General features: G+C 37.0%; 4 protein-coding genes across 5 annotated transcripts in view; 2 read left to right on the top strand and 2 right to left on the bottom strand.

Moving 5' to 3' along the window:
* The window catches only part of LOC135126067 (eyes absent homolog 2-like), a 128,888-nt gene extending 125,612 nt beyond the window's left edge, over nucleotides 1-3,276 (top strand). For both annotated transcript variants that reach the window (XM_064051859.1, XM_064051858.1), the window contains exons 4-9: nucleotides 923-1,190; nucleotides 1,241-1,406; nucleotides 1,751-2,097; nucleotides 2,146-2,363; nucleotides 2,430-2,674; nucleotides 2,726-3,276. In XM_064051859.1, coding sequence (XP_063907929.1) covers nucleotides 923-1,190; nucleotides 1,241-1,406; nucleotides 1,751-2,097; nucleotides 2,146-2,363; nucleotides 2,430-2,674; nucleotides 2,726-2,907 — 1,426 coding nt within the window. In that variant the 3' untranslated portion in view covers nucleotides 2,908-3,276. The remainder of the gene's footprint in view (nucleotides 1-922; nucleotides 1,191-1,240; nucleotides 1,407-1,750; nucleotides 2,098-2,145; nucleotides 2,364-2,429; nucleotides 2,675-2,725) is intronic.
* A 6,697-nt stretch (nucleotides 3,277-9,973) lies between these two features.
* Nucleotides 9,974-11,713, top strand: LOC135126068 (oocyte zinc finger protein XlCOF6-like). The gene is made up of 2 exons (XM_064051860.1): nucleotides 9,974-10,253; nucleotides 10,303-11,713. The coding sequence occupies exons 1-2, from the start codon at nucleotides 10,185-10,187 to the stop codon at nucleotides 11,689-11,691; spliced, it is 1,458 nt and encodes a 485-aa protein (XP_063907930.1). The 5' UTR covers nucleotides 9,974-10,184; the 3' UTR covers nucleotides 11,692-11,713.
* On the bottom strand, nucleotides 11,688-12,418 carry LOC135126069 (uncharacterized). The gene is made up of 2 exons (XM_064051861.1): nucleotides 12,135-12,418; nucleotides 11,688-12,077 (listed from the first exon to the last, which is right to left on the bottom strand). Exons 1-2 carry the CDS (start codon nucleotides 12,367-12,369, stop codon nucleotides 11,707-11,709), a joined length of 606 nt encoding a protein of 201 aa, XP_063907931.1. The 5' UTR covers nucleotides 12,370-12,418; the 3' UTR covers nucleotides 11,688-11,706.
* Nucleotides 12,419-12,519: 101 nt separating this feature from the next.
* LOC135126071 (vacuolar protein-sorting-associated protein 25) lies at nucleotides 12,520-13,219 on the bottom strand. Its single transcript, XM_064051862.1, has one exon. The coding sequence runs from the start codon at nucleotides 13,093-13,095 to the stop codon at nucleotides 12,562-12,564; it is 534 nt and encodes a 177-aa protein (XP_063907932.1). The 5' UTR covers nucleotides 13,096-13,219; the 3' UTR covers nucleotides 12,520-12,561.
* Nucleotides 13,220-16,890: the final 3,671 nt, after the last annotated feature.

Consider the following 16,890-nt stretch of genomic DNA (forward strand, 5'->3'; position numbering starts at 1 on the left):
GACCATTTGCCCGCTTAATGACAGTTTTCTGTCATTTTTAAACAGTTTGGGGAAAAATGACCATATTATAGATCTATAGAAGATAAAATTTCAAACACGTTTCCTGGGCCATATTTCTATAGCTTCGGCAAACTCGACTGTTTTTTTTATCCAAAAAATTATATATTAGTTATAGATTAGGGAAAAATGGAAGGAGCTAGCGGAAAATAATCTATCCCATACTGTGTGTAACCATTTGCCCATTTAGATGCTTAATAACGGAGTTTTTGAGCAATGTTTTTAAAATTGCATACTATTTTCTGTCATACATAAACAGTTTGAGCAAATATGACCATATTCTTGATCTACGGAAGATGATCTATTTGATAAAGATAAAATTTTAAACACCTTTTCTGTCTATATTGGAACAGTCCAGGCAAAGATCTTTTTCTTGATCTACGGAAGATCAAATTTAACCTATTTTTAGGCCAAAAACGATCATAGATTTTTGATCTATGGAAGATGTAGCTATTAGTTCGATTGGATGATTACTAATACAAGTTTTGGGAAATTTTTTCACGCATTGTGTGTACTTAAATTCAAACAGCTTGGGCAAAAGTAGCCACATCATTGGTCTACGGAAGAAAAAATTTCAAAAACTTTTTCTTACCATATTTGAACACCTGGGATTCACACGATCATAAATACTTAATGATCATGTATACGATGCTGTATCTATCAAACCGATTATATGCTTAATAACAAAGTTTTAGACAATTTTTTAAAATAAATCTCAAACCCCTTATTTAAACAGCTGTTTTCAAACCAACCACAGATTCTTAATGTACGGAAGACTGTCACCTACCCAATCCTGTCGAATTTTCTCCACAACAGGTTGTCAATGTCACCACTGACACCCTCCTCACTTCTTTTTTATTTTTAGCATGCAACAAGCTTACGGCACAACGAACTCCGCGACGTCCTCCTACATGAACCCATCGTCTTTCTACAACGCATCCTCGTACCCGTACTCATCCCTGGGCTCGTCGAGGGGGTTGAACCCTTCGTGTAAGGCCAGTTCAGGGTACATAGCATCCCCATACTCGTCGCCAGCGTCGCCCTTCCAAGGAAGCGGACAAGGCCAGTACTCGCCCTACGCATCGTACACAGCACCGGGGTCATCCACGTTCGCACAAGGCTTTTCCGCACAGGTTGTATACAAAAAAATTGATAAGATAACGAAATGACAGTGATTATGTAGGGGGTCGAGTACGGGACGTACAGTTCGGCCTACAGCGACTCGCAAACGCCTCAGTACGCCTCAAGCTACTATGCTTCGCAGACCTATTCACCCTATGTTAGTTCGCCGAGTTCGAGCGGCAGTCTGGGGGCCTCGTCGTACCAGTTGGCGGCTACTTCCGTCCCAGGTAAAGAGCAAATATTCTTCGTACTAAATAAATAAGACAGAAGTCGAGATAATAGTTTGTTTTATTGATAAAAAAAAATTAGAACGTTTGTTGTGAATCATCCTGTATATTTACAAAGTCGCAGTCAGAAACTCCCTCCCGTTACCTATTATATCAAATGGGATTTCGCTAATCTGGCTTACGTCACTTGTCATTCGCTCATCTGTCATCTTCCGTAAATAAACATAACCTCACTCCCGTGCCAAAACCGCAATGCTATGCCCCTACAGCGACACCAGCGACTCGGACACCGATAATGGTACCCCTTTTCGCCCCCCTAACCCATCTACTTCTCTTTCTTCTAGACAGCCCCTCGAACGGCATCACCCTCACCGACGGTTCGGCGTCCCCTCTGAAGGCCGACAGCGCGCGGCGCTCCCGGGAGCCCCCTGCCCTGGGCGCGGAACACAGGGGCACCCGCGGCAGGGGCAGACGCACCAACACCGTGTCCCCCACCACGCCCGAGTCCACCACGGACCGGGTGTTCATCTGGGACCTGGACGAGACCATCATCATCTTCCACAGTCTACTCACCGGCGGCTTCGCCAGCAAGTTCCAGAAGGACGCCGAGATCGCGTCGCAGCTGGGGCTCAACATGGAGGAGCTGGTGTTCAATCTAGCCGATGCGCATTTCTTTTTTGGTGATATTGAAGTACGTGGGTGTCGGTGTGTTGGGTTGTTCTGATTACGTGTTTTGCAGGATTGTGATCAAGTGCACATCGACGACGTGTCGTCGGACGACAATGGACAGGATTTGTCGAATTACAATTTTAGTTCGGATGGGTTTCACGCGTCGGCGTCCATCACGGGGGGGAACTTGTGCCTGGCGACGGGGGTGAGAGGGGGCGTGGACTGGATGCGCAAGCTGGCGTTTAGGTATAGGAAGATCAAAGAGACTTACAATAATTACAGGAACAGGTAGGGGCTTAAAGCAGTGTTTTGTTGATTTAAGTTGGTTAAAACAAAAATCCCCACGTTTTGTAGTGTTGGCGGCCTGCTGGGATCCACGAAGCGCGAGCGGTGGCTGCAGCTGCGGGCGGAGATCGAAGCCTTGACTGACAATTGGCTGACGTTGGCGAACAAATGCCTAACGTTGATTAATTCAAGGACGAATTGTGTGAACGTCCTGGTGACGACCACGCAGCTGATTCCAGCGTTAGCCAAAGTACTGTTATTTGGTTTAGGCGGTGTTTTTCCTATCGACAATATTTACTCAGCCACGAAAATAGGTTGGTAGTTCTGAGAATGTGCAAACGTCAGTTTTAATTCGATTTTGACAGGGAAAGAAAGTTGTTTCGAGCGGATAGTGGCGAGGTTCGGACGAAAGTGTACATACGTAGTGATCGGCGACGGGCAGGACGAAGAGGCGGCCGCAAAAGCAATGAATTTTCCGTTTTGGCGGATATCGAGCCATAGTGAAATAGCGGCATTGTACAATGCGCTAGATATGGAATTTTTATGATTTAATTTTATGCGACGATTTTTATACTTTTTGTTTTTTTAAGGAGATTCTTTATATGTTTTGTGGATGTATTATAAATGTACATAATAAAAAATTGTAATAAATGTCAGATATTATTGTTGCGGGGGAAATATTACGAAAATTGTGGACTGTGATGATGTTTTCGTAATATTTTTGAAGTGACGTATATGTGCTAATAAAGCAATTATTTTATACTTTCGTGGATTAAGTGCACATACACATGTACTCGATACAATGCAGAACATGGCGGATACCAAAATGATATTCATACTTAAAACTGCTTCAACTGTAAGTTAGATTGTTTTCATATAAATGTATAAATCTAATAAATTGTATATAATATATTAACACTGCGTTTCATTTTCGTTTACAACCAAGTGTACATAAAAACAAATCTACTTTGTAGATTTTAAACCCTTACAATCATTCAAGGTCGCTGACGTTGGGTTTTCAACCAATCAAATTGTGGTAGTATGCAGTCCTGCCAACTTGAAGGAAAATTCCCTGAAGTAGGGGGGGCATTTTTCTGGTTGACAGAACTAATTCCACGAAAATCAAATTTTGATACAGATAATGTGGTCCATTAATATTAAGCGATTTAATCACCTGCTCATATTTTAAATGGCTGCCATCATTTTCTATACTTTAGCTTTCTGTCAGTACTTATGCATTGTTAAAGATAGTTCTCGACGTTTAAATAAAAAAAAATTATTGCTATTCGTCTCAAAAACAGATTAGGTATTAAATATAACTACCAAGGCTGCAGGCGAGCCCAAAAATCACCAAAACACCAAGATCTCTAAACTGTTCACAAATTTGTAATATTTTAGCACTGATTTTGTAAAAAAATAATTGGTTGAACCTTATAGACATTATTTTACATTTTGAGGAATTGATGTGAAGATTATTTCTATCACAGTAATTTTTAAACGAGTCAATGCTGTCTTGTAACTTAATGCAATCAAAATATGAATTTATAAGGTTAATCTGCATAAATATAAAACTTACAACTAACGTATTTATGTATATCATTGAAAAATATAATAAACAAGAGTGGACCCTTGGAGCCTTGTGTAACCCCACTATCATAAATTGTATTCGTAATTATTATTGTTATATTGAGAGAAATAAAATAGATTGTCTAGGAATGGGAACTGGAAGAAATTGTGAAAATATTATTTTGAGTTTACACTTTTTACGAAAATCTAGATTTTCATAAAATTCAAAAATCCCTTTTGCTTTTTTAATTAAAATGAATTTATCTTGAAAGTTGTAAATGTTTTATATTTCTTGTAGAGAAATAAGCATTTTGCAATTAAGCTCCGCCCCCTTAGCTCACGACGAATAAAAAAATCATCACAATTGAGATAGGGCGGGTGGGCGGGGCTTACATTTGGCCTTTTTTGCTTAATATGTGTAGTCATCTTTTCACAACAAGAAGCTTAAAACATGGTTAAAATGGTACATTTTTGCGAGGATATATAGATTTTGTAATTACGGGGCGGAGCCTAATAACATGTTTTAAGATTCATCTTTTGAAAAGAAGTCTACAAATATTAAAACAAAAAGGCAAAATGAAAGCCCGCCCACCCGCCCTATCTCAATTGTGATGATTTTTTTTATTCGCCGTTCCGCAAGAGGGCGGAGATTAATTGCAAAATACTCATTTCTTTCCAAAGAAATTAAAAACATGTTTTTGGGTATCGTCTTGTTCAAAAAATACTATCCATATTAAGAAAAAAACAGCAAAATATAAACCCCGCCCACCCACCCCATCTCAATTGTGATGATTTTTTTATTCTTAGATACCGAAAACGCGTTAAAAATGATAAAATTTGTTGCGATAACTCGAAGGACCAATTGTAATAAATACAATAAAAATACGGTGGCGCTTGAATATGTATATTTGTACGATGTTAACAGTCTCAAGTCCAAATTCTTACTCTGCTATTTTTACAAACTATACCTAATTATAAAGACTTGGCCCCACAAAAGGGTGCCGCACCCTCACATTGGGTGATTAAGAAATTCGCTGCAGTCGGGTGAGAGAGCCGCCGTGCAGGTGGCTCGAACAAAATTTTTATAAGGAAATACGGATTTTGCAATTAGGCTCCGCCCCCTTGGCTCACGACAAATAAAAAAAAATTATCAGAATTGAGATAGGGTGGGCGGGCGGGGCAGTCTACCTTTTTGCCTTTTTTTCCTAATATGTGTCGTCATCTTTTCACAACAAGAAATGGTAAAATGGTAAATTTGTATGTGGAAATATCAATTTTGCAATTACGCTCCGCCCCTCGGTCTGACAACGAATGAAAAATTCATCACGATTGAGATCGAGACGGATGGGAGGGGATTCCCTTTTGGTTTTCTTTTTTAATTAATTTAGTTTTCTTTGTATAACACGAGTACTTAAGAACATATTTCACATTCTATGTAAAGGTATAACCGTTAATAAACATAACATTACATTGTAATTTCTCGTAGAAAAATACGGATTTTATAACTAAGCTCCGCCCCTCGGCCTACTACGAATAAAAAATATCATCAGAATTGAGACAAACAATGAAAAATTTAAAACTGAGAGACGAAAAATGGCAAAAATGAAAACAACGAAAAATTAAAAAGTGAGAAAACGAAAATGGACAAAATTCAAAACAACGAAAAATTAAAATATCTTAAAATTGAAAAATGGAAAAAATGACATCCTGTGAAAAAATAGGGGGCGGGTGGGCGGGGCTAGTACTTGGTGAGATAAGACTGATTTTGGCAAATGATACCTTCCAAGAAAGTAAAGGGTGGGTGGGCGGGGCTAGTACTTGATAAGATAAGACTGATTTTGGCAGACGACATATCGTCTAAGAAAGTAAAGGGTGGGTGGGCGGGGCTAATACTTGATAAGACTGATTTTGGCAAATGACATAAAAATTAAAATAACCAAAAATTAAAAAATCGGAAAATAGTTCAAAAATGGGAAAAAATCGAAAAAACAAAATATTGAAAAATTAAAAAATTGTAACAATGACACATCGAAAAGTTAAAGAATTCGAGAAATTAAATAATCGAAAAATTGAAAAGTTTGAACACCGAAAAATTGTACAATCAAAAATGAAAAATCGAAAAATTAAAAATTGAGAGACGAAAAATCGCAAAATTGAAAACAACGAAAAATTAGAATAACCAAACATTGAAAAATCGAAAAGTAGTTCAAAAATCGGAACATATCAAAAATTTGAAAAATTGAGAAACTCAGAAATTAAATAATCAAAAATGGAAAATCTAGAAATTGAACACTGAAACATCGAAAAACTGAAAAATTAAAAATCTAATACATATTCTAAAAATCGCAAAATCAAAAAATTGAAAACTGAAAAATTGAAAAGTTGCAAAAATGAAATATCGAAAAGTTCAAAAATTGAAATTCGAGAAATAGAAAATCGACAAATGGAGAAATGCAAAATCGACAAATTAAAAATTGGGACGAAAAATCGCAAAAGTGAAAACAATGAAAAATTTAAAACTGAGAGACGAAAATTGGCAAAAATGAAAACAACGAAAAATTAAAAAGTGATAAAACGAAAATGGACAAAATTCAAAATAACGAAAAATTAAAATATCTTAAAATTGAAAAATGGAAAAAATGACATCCTGTGAAAAAATAGGGGGCGGGTGGGCGAGGCTAGTACTTGGTGAGATAAGACTGATTTTGGCAAATGATACCTTCCAAGAAAGTAAAGGGTGGGTGGGCGGGGCTAGTACTTGATAAGATAAGACTGATTTTGGAAGATGACATATCCTCTAAGAAAGTAAAGGGTGGGTGGGCGGGGCTAGTACTTGATAAGATAAGACTGATTTTGGCAAATGACATATAAAAATTAAAATAACCAAAAATTGAAAAATCGGAAAATAGTTCAAAAATGGGAAAAAATCGAAAAAACAAAATATTGAAAAATCAAAAAATTGTAACAATGACACAATGAAAAGTTAAAGAATTCGAAAAATTTGACAACTGAAAAATTAAAAACGGATAGACAAAAAAATCACAAAATTGAAAACAACGAAAAACTAAAATATCTAAAAATTGAAAAGCAGAAAAATCTGGAAAAGTGAAAACGGAGAAATTAAATAATCGAAAAATTGAAAAGTTTGAACACCGAAAAGTTGTACAATCAAAAATGAAAAATCGAAAAATTAAAAATTGAGAAACGAAAAATCGCAAAATTGAAAGCAACGAAAAATTAAAATAACCAAACATTGAAAAATAGAAAAGTAGTTCAAAAATCGGAACATATCAAAATTTTGAAAAATTGAGAAACTCAGAAATTAAATAATCGAGAAAGTGGAAAATCGGAACACCGAGGAATTGTACAATCAAAAATGGAAAATCTAGAAATTGAACACTGAAACATCGAAAAACTGAAAAATTAAAAATCTAATACATATTCTAAAAATCGCAAAATCAAAAAATTGAAAACTGAAAAATTGAAAAGTTGCAAAAATGAAATATCGAAAAGTTCAAAAATTGAAATTCGAGAAATAGAAAATCGAGAAATGGAGAAATGCAAAATCGACAAATTAAAAATTGGGACGAAAAATCGCAAAAGTGAAAACAATGAAAAATTTAAAACTGAGAGACGAAAAATGGCAAAAATGAAAACAACGAAAAATTAAAAAGTGATAAAACGAAAATAGACAAAATTCAAAACAACGAAAAATTAAAATATCTTAAAATTGAAAAATGGAAAAAATGACATCCTGTGAAAAAATAGGGGGCGGGTGGGCGGGGCTAGTACTTGGTGAGATAAGACTGATTTTGGCAAATGATACCTTCCAAGAAAGTAAAGCGTGGGTGGGCGGGGCTAGTACTTGATAAGATAAGACTGATTTTGGCAGGTGACATATCCTCTAAGAAAGTAAAGGGTGGGTGGGCGGGGCTAGTATTTGATAAGATAAGACTGATTTTGGCAAATGATACCTTCCAAGAAAGTAAAGGGTGGGGGGCGGGGCTAGTACTTGATAAGATAAGACTGATTTTGGCAGATGACATATCCTCTAAGAAAGTAAAGGGTGGGTGGGCGGGGCTAGTACTTGATAAGATAACACTGATTTTGGCAAATGACATATAAAAATTAAAATAACCAAAAATTGAAAAATCGGAAAATAGTTCAAAAATGGGAAAAAATCGAAAAAACAAAATATTGAAAAATCAAAAAATTATAACAATGACACATCGAAAAGTTAAAGAATTCGAAAAATTTGACAACTTAAAAATTAAAAACGGATAGACAAAAAAATCACAAAATTGAAAACAACAAAAAACTAAAATATCTAAAAATTGAAAAGCAGAAAAATCTGAAAAAGTGAAAACGGAGAAATTAAATAATAGAAAAAAATTGAAAAGTTTGAACAGTGAAAAATTGTACAATCAAAAATGAAAAATCGAAAAATTAAAAATTGAGAAACGAAAAATCGCTAAATTGAAAACAACGAAAAATTAAAATAACCAAACATTGAAAAATCGAAAAGTAGTTCAAAAATCGGAACATATCAAAAATTTGAAAAATTGAGAAACTCAGAAATTAAATAATCGAGAAAGTGGAAAATCGGAACACCGATGAATTGTATAATCAAAAATGGAAAATCTAGAAATTGAACACTGAAACATCGAAAAACTGAAAAATTGAAAAGTTGCAAAAATGAAATATCGAAAAGTTCAAAAACTGAAATTCGAGAAATAGAAAATCGACAAATGGAGAAATGCAAAATCGCAAAAGTGAAAACAATGAAAAATTTAAAACTGAGAGACGAAAAATGGCAAAAATGAAAACAACGAAAAATTAAAAAGTGGTAAAATGAAAATGGACAAAATTCAAAACAACGAAAAATTAAAATATCTTAAAATTGAAAAATGGAAAAAATGACATCCTGTGAAAAAATAGGGGGCGGGTGGGCGGGGCTAGTACTTGGTGAGATAAGACTGATTTCGGCAGATAACATATCCTCTAAGAAAGTAAAGGGTGGGTGGGCGGGGCTAGTACTTGATAAGATAAGACTGATTTTGGCAGATGACATATCCTCTAAGAAAGTAAAGGGTGGGTGGGCGGGGCTAGTGCTTGGTAAGAAAGCTACTGATTTTTTATTGGTTAAATCAGGAACGGCTCACTCCATTTTCCCAGAAAATTTTGGGGTCGGAACAGCTTTCGACCATTTTTTTTTAAATGTAAATATTTCTCGAGGGCCCCAAATACCTTTTGTAGAATGTAAAACTTTCTCCGGGGGTCCAAACTGTCTTTTTTTATAATGTGAGACCTTCTCGAGGGTCCTAATTGTAATTTTTAAAAATGTAAAACCTTCTCGGAGGCTCCCAAGTTTTTTTAGAATGTGATATCTTCTCGGGGTTCCCAACTGTCTTTTTTAAAAATGTAAAAGCGTCTCGGGGGTCCCAACTATCTTTTTAAAAATGTAAAACCTTCTCGGGAGCGCCAAATGTCTTTTCTTTAATGTGAAACCTTCTTGGGGCTCCCAACTGTCTTTTTTAAAAATGTAAAACCTTCTCGGGGGCCTCAAGTGTATTTTTTTAAGAATGTGAAACCTTCTCGGGGGTCCCAATTGTCTTTTTAAAAATGTAAAACCTTCTCGGGGGCACCAAACGTCTTTTTTTAATGTGAAACCTTCTCGGGGCTCCCAATTGTCTTTTTTAAAAATGTGAAACCTTTTCGGGGGCACCAAATGTCTTTTTTAAAAATGTAAAACCTTCTCGGGGGCCTCAAGTGTATTTTTTTAAGAATGTGAAACCTTCTCGGGGGTCCCAATTGTCTTTTTAAAAATGTAAAACCTTCTCTATCATTTTGCCTCGTTTTCTTAATATGTGTAGACTTATTTCCGTAACAAGAAACTTAAAATATGTCTAAAATCGTAAATTTTTACAGAAGTTGATCATCAAAGTTGCTATCAATGGCAAGTTGGCAACGGAGTTTATAAATCCCACTTTATACTGCTTGGGACGTCCCTGAACACGACAGCAATAACGACACGCCTATGTGTTCTAGCCGCGCATGCGCACGCATCGCGTGTGCTTTGTCAACACTTGACAAGTGACATTTTTAGGTTAACTTTTATTTTCTCACAAAAACACCGATTTTCCCCGAACTGAACATGTAAATTGCACAAAACCACCCCATTTACGTTAAGAATCAACCATTCGACTAAATTAAGTACAACCATCGCTCGCAACAAGTATACATTGTAAATAGGTCACCATGAAGACTGATAACATTGCCCCAGGCGACACAATCTGGAGCAACAACGAAGACTTACTAACAGACGAGGTAAAACCACTAACAAAACCGCCGTTTCATCACAATCACGCATTTCCAGAACTGCCTTCCGGTCATAAACACGTGTCAAATCTCGTCAATTTTATCCACTCTTGACCCGCCAGCAGACAAACCGTTCCAAAATTCGGACGACCCGAAAGCCCCGCTCCAAAACAACTACGTTATTCTTAAGGACAACAGCGCGAAATCTGAGTCGAAAAAGTCGAGTTTGAACAATGGGAATAATTTTGAAGACGTGTTGTATTTCGTGTGTAACTTGTGCCCGTTTCTTTGTACGAAGAACTCGAAAATCACGGAACATTTGGAGAACGCCCACAAGAATAAAACCGTGCGGAAGCTCCCTCATTTGAAATGTCCGGCTTGCACTAATGTGTTTTTTCACAAAATGTCGCTGAGGTCACACTTAATTCACGACCATGGAGTAGGCAACTCGGATATCAATCTCATAATTCAGGCCGTCGTTTATTACGCTAATAAAGCGAAAAACGGCGAACGCAAAACCGTGAGAGCGGACACAAATCAAACCGGTGACAACCCGTCGAAAACGGAGCAGCCACAAATCAAAACTGAGAACGTGCTCAACCAACAAGTCATCAGTAAGTGGATCGGGTCGAAAAAATTCCACTCATGCCCCATCCCGGCGTGCAAAGTCAACCTCCAAAGCGCCGACAACATGAACTACCACATAAGTTGTCACACCGACTCGGGGCTCGCGTGCCCGGTTTGTAGCGAGACTTTCGCAGCCTGGAAGCAAACCGTCATCCACCTGTGGCGACAACACAAAATCGACATGGAGTTGTACTCGTGCGACAAATGCAGCTACAAATGTACGAGCTTAACCAAGCTCAACAACGTCCACAAGCTCATCCACAGCGACGTGCGCGCTTTCGTCTGCCCAGTCTGTAAAAAAGCCTTCAAAAACAGCAAACAACTCGCCAACCATAAAATGACCCACAAAACGAAAAAAGAAATCGAGAAGTTGAAGACCACGTGTGAGGTTTGTTCGAAGAGTTTCTCGGATAAGAGACAGCTGAGGATCCATATGAGTGTCGTACACGAGAAAATCAAGCCTTTTTTGTGTAGTTATTGTGGGTATAAGGGGTCGACGCGAAGTTCGCTTAAAATGCATATACGGCAGCACACGGGGGAGAAGCCTTTCACGTGCGACTCGTGCTCGTATGCCACGTCCGACCACAACTCTTTGCGGAGGCATAAGTGGAGGCACACGGGGGAGAAGCCCTACAAGTGCTCGTACTGTTCGTACGCGTGCATCCAAAGTAGTACTTACAAAGTGCACCTGAAGACTAAGCATCCGGGACAGGAGAAGGATCTGATGTTTACGTGCCAGGAGTGCCAGTTCCGGTCGGTCAATAAGGAGATGTATGTTGCTCATATGATTACCGTACATGATCAAAAGCCACAAAGTTAAAATAAATTTTTATTGTTATTGATGAGGATTATTTATTGTTCTTAGCCTGGCATATACTGCTATAAAGTCTTTAGTATCTCTGACTTCCTGACTCTTGTATAGAAGCCAATCAGGTGACCCGAAATTGGGGTTGAAAGGTTCGGGGTCTGTGTGGCGCCCAGCCCCCAGTCCTGGACCAATTATAAACACGAAATCTCCCTCATAGCACCTAATGTACTCCCGAAAAGCGTCTCCATCGTTAAAATAACAAAACAACAGAGCGTAATTTGGTTCCAAAATATCCGGAGTAGGGGGTAGTTCCGGGAAATTTAATTTAATAAATTGGGGCGTACTATACTTGCTCAACCACCAACTTTCATTGACTTCATACCCTTTCACAGGAAACCCTAATAATAATTCAAACGTGATAAATAAAATTAAATATTTTCATTTTACAAAATTACCGCTATATTTTTCCAAAAGCCACTCGAACAAACCGCTGCCGCACCCAATCGAAATAACCCCACTCAGTCGAAAATCTCGAATAATATGTTTAATTAACAACAAATTATTTTCACTCGGCCAAACCCACACCAATTTCCGCGTCACCGCACTTTCCACCAAACTCAAATCTAACACCTCTTTCCATTTTTGCTCCTTATAAAAACGCAAAACCGTATCTAAAAAATCGCCCTCCATGACAACCTATCGATTCAAACTAATGCCAATTTTTCAACCTTGAACGTGCGCGACTTTGCCAAAATTAAAATAGTGTTCGTAATTATCGCGTCAGCGCTAATTTAAAAAAAAATTATAAAAATAAAATGAAGGACTAATTAAATACCTGGGTTGTCTCTTGAGTTACAAATCCTTTATTACACGCAAATACACTCAAAAAAACTTGACCCCTTGCTCTTCATCTGACAAGATCAGCTCGCACTTTCTCTCCCCTTCGAGCACCCGTAGCGCTTTAATTAGCACGTCTGTGTGGATCCCCGCGAATTCCTTGTCCTGCACGTCCTCCCCCTGCGACAACTCGAACAACGTCAACACACTGTTCTGCATCCCGTTGTCGCAGACGTGGTCGTAAATCATGGCAGCCCACTCCTCCAGAGTGTGCCAGTAAATCTCCCATCGGTTCTTGGTTTTGTCTAGAGCCCCGGCGTTTCCGCTTTTCGATAGTTCAGATAAGATTGAAACTACGACTGTGGGGTCGAGTTTGCGGTTGATGGCTGAGTTGTGGAACAGGGGGAGTTGATGGGCTTCTCTCACGTCGATGATGAACAGCTTGTTCTTCTGGCAGTACTCTAGAATGAGGGATTTCCAGGCAGATACTTGTTTGGAGCGGGTTTCGGGGTGAGGTTGTAGGGTGAAAAACGGGGGGAAAGCGTACTGCCAGGGCCACTCGACTTCGGTTTCGGACATTATCAGGCACGTTGGGGGTGTATCATCACTAAGAACTGGTTTTTGTTGGATGAAAAGTCCACGGAGAGATTTTTGAGGTTAGGTGGGTGAATCATGGATGAACAAGAAAATGACAGACATGGGTGCCACTTTTTTGTATTAGCAACAAATTATTGAGGTTTATTGTAATTATATGGTGTAAATTAATGCCGCAGATTTTTTTAATTGTTAAAATAAAAATATCCTAGTTTTTATAAAGTTAAAGTTGTGTAAAATATTAAATGGTATATGTAGTAGTTCCGGCTTGACAGTTGACATGTAAGTTGGCAGCAACCTAACACTACAAAATGCTAAAAACTACTGAAGTTCCACTACTGAGGTTGCCTTTTTATCTTAATATGTGTAGTCATCTTTTCACAACAACAAACTAAAACATGTTTAAAATGGTAAATTTGTACAGTAGCGGTCATTTCTACGGAACCACTCGATAAAAAGTCAAGTTGGTAGCCCTGTCATCTAGTACTTTACGCCGAACGCGGTTGGTAGCGGTAGTTGATATGGCAATCGAAATTAGCACAACACGAATGTTTCGGTTGCCCTCAGCTATGCCGCACTGTATCCCGTACAGACTGTATGTTCTGTCCATCTATTTATTAAAATAAAATATCTACATTGACAATGGGGCCATCTAACCTGTCAAATTTTTGACACATATGTTTCCCCCAGAAACCCGTCAAGGTCACTTACACCAAACAAATTTTGAAAATTTACACTAGGGAGTGGTTCTATAGAAAAGATCGCGACTTTATAGGGAAATATCGATTTTGCAATTACGCTCCGCCCCTCGGTCTGACAACCAATGAAAAATTCATCACGACTGAGATCGAGACGGATGGGTGGGGCTTCTCTTTTGGTTCTCTTTTTTAATTAATACATCTTATTAATTAAATTATTAGTCTTATCTTAGCAAGTACAAGCCCCGCCCACCCACCCTTTATTTTTTAAAAGGGTTTGTATTTACCAAATTCAGTCTTATCTTAGCAGATGCTACCTTTGCCCACCCGCGCTGTTCTCATTCTAACGACTTTATTTCTCTTTGGTATAAAATCCACCTGTTATTCAGACAGATAAAATGAGTCACTGAAATGGATAAACAGATCAATTTTATTTAGTGATTTACTGTGCTAATCACAACCTTAAAGTGTTTCAAATATTTCCGAGCAATCGGTTTTATCTAAGGGAGATTTTCATTTTTTTTTTTTACTACATATATTGATTTTTTTTCCAAAAATCTATAGACGTTTAAAACTTTTTTAACTAAACGTTTAACTTAAGAAGAAACCAAAATTACTGGAACAGTTGACAACTTATATACGTAGATATTTTTGCTAGACGTTTTAAAGTCTCTATAAATATTTTACAACAAAAATGGACACTCTTTTCTTTGTATTTAGTCTTCTGGGAAATGTACAGTGTATTTCATAGACAAATTTTAGTTAAGTCAGGTTGAACAGGTTCAGGTCAGTTTAGGTCAGGTTAATTCTAGTTAAATCAGAGCAGGTTAAGACGTGTCAGGTTAGGACAGCTCAAGTCAAGTCAGATCACATCGGATCTAAAAGTTGCATACTTTAACTTAAAAGTGTGACTATAACGATAAAACGCATGTGTAGAATAAAATTTAAGGAGCAAAATTTTGAAATGACGTCATTGTGATTTAAGAGGGGATAAACAAATCAATTTTATTTAGTGATTTACTGTGCCAATCACAACCTTAAAGCGTTTCAAAGATTTCCGAGGAATCGTTTTTGTAATTTCTAAAGATTTTTAAATTGTTTTGTAATACATTTATAGATTTTTTTTTAAATCTATGGACGCTTAAAACTCTTTTAACGAAACTATTTTCTTAAGAAGAAACCAAAATTGACCACATTCATAAAAATTAGTGGAACAATTGACAACTTATATATTTAGATATTTTTGCTAGACGTTTTAAGGTCCCTAGAAATATTTTACAACAAAAAAGGACACTCTTTCCTCTCTATTAAGTCTTCCAGGAAACCTATAATGTGTATCATACACAAATTTTAGTTAAGTCAGATCAGGTCGGTTCAGGTCAAATCAGGTCAGGTCAGGTTAGGGCGTTATTTTAGCAACTTCTAGCCCCACCTCTCCGCCTTCTATTTCCTTAGAGGGTATAAGTCATTTACCAAAATTAGTCTTATCTTAGTAAGTACTAGCCCCGCCCACCCGCCCCCTATTTTGTTCGAGGTTATGTTATTTGCCACAATCAGTCTTATCTTAGCAAGTACAGGCCCCGCCCACCCACCCTTTTTTTAGAAGATATGTATTTGGTATTTACCAAAATCAGTCAGGTACTTGGTAAATACTACTTAGTTCTCTTTGTATAACACGATTATTTAAGAACAATTTCACATGATAATTTCTGGTAGAAAAGTAAGGATTTGACAATTAAGCTCCGCCCTCTTGGCTCACGACGAATAAAAAAAAAGTCATCAGAATTGAGATATGGCGGGTGGGTGGGGCTTATATTTTGCCTTTTTTTTTAATATACATAATTGCAAGGAAATATTGATTTTGCAATTATGGGTCGGAGCCTGATTGCAAAATCAATATTTCTTTATACAAATTTTCCATTTTAAACATGTTTTAAGTTTCATGTTGTGAAAATAAGTCTACACACATTGAACCAAAAAGACAAAATGTAAGCCCGCCCACCCACCCTGTCTCAATTGTGATGATTTTTTTTATTCATCGTGAACCAAAAGGGCGGAGCTTAACTGCAAAATAGTTATTTCTTTACAAGAAATTAAAAATATGTGTTGTTCAAAGAATATTATGTATATTAAGAAAAAAAGGAAAAATATAAGCCCCGCCCACCCACCCTATCTCAATTGTGATGATTTTTTTTTTAATCGTCGAGAGCCAAAGGAACGGAATTTATCTGCAAAATTCTTATTATTTCTCTAAAAAAAATTACCATGTAAGACATGTTTTTGAGTATCATGTTATTAAAAAAATACCCTGTACCTATATTAAGAAAAAATTAAAGGCAAAAATTAAACTCCACCTATACCCGCCCTGATCTAAATAGTAATGAAGTTTTCATTCGTTGGGAGATCTAGGGGCGGATCCAATTGCAAAATCCATATTTCCTTAGAAAAATTTACCATTTTAAACGTGTTTTAAGTTTTTAAGAATAAAAAAAAAATCATCACAACCTTTTGGATTTCTTTTTTTACTTAATACATACAGTTTGCTTTGAACAATACGATTACTCATGAACATGTTGCACATGGTAATTTCTTGTAGAAAAATAAGGATATTGTCATTAAGCTCCGCCCCACGACTTACACGAATGAAAAATCATCACAATTGAGATAGGGTGGGTGGGCGGGGTTTATATTTTTCCTTTTTTTCTTAATATACATAGTATTCTTTGAACAACACTATACTTAAAAACATGTTTTTAATTTCTTGTAAAGAAATAACTATTTTGCAGTTAAGCTCCGCCCCCTTGCTTCACGATGAATAAAAAAAATCACCACAATTGAGGCAGTGCGGGTGGGCGGGCTTCCATTTTGTCTTTTTGTTTCAGTGTGTGTAGACTTATTTGCACAACATGAAACTTTAAACATGTTTAAAATGGAAAATTTGTACAAAGAAATATCGATTTTGCAATCAGGCTCCGATCTATAATTACAAAATCAATATTTCCTTGCAAAAATCTGCGATTTTAACCATGTTCTAAGTTTCTTGTTGTGAAAAGATGGCTATGTATACTAAGAAAAGGCAAAA

The sequence above is a fragment of the Zophobas morio genome, unplaced genomic scaffold (genome assembly GCF_036711695.1).
Source record: "Zophobas morio isolate AGI-343-1 ecotype UQ-CSIRO unplaced genomic scaffold, CSIRO_AGI_Zmor_V1 ptg000010l, whole genome shotgun sequence".
NCBI classification, from domain to species: Eukaryota; Metazoa; Arthropoda; class Insecta; order Coleoptera; family Tenebrionidae; genus Zophobas; species Zophobas morio.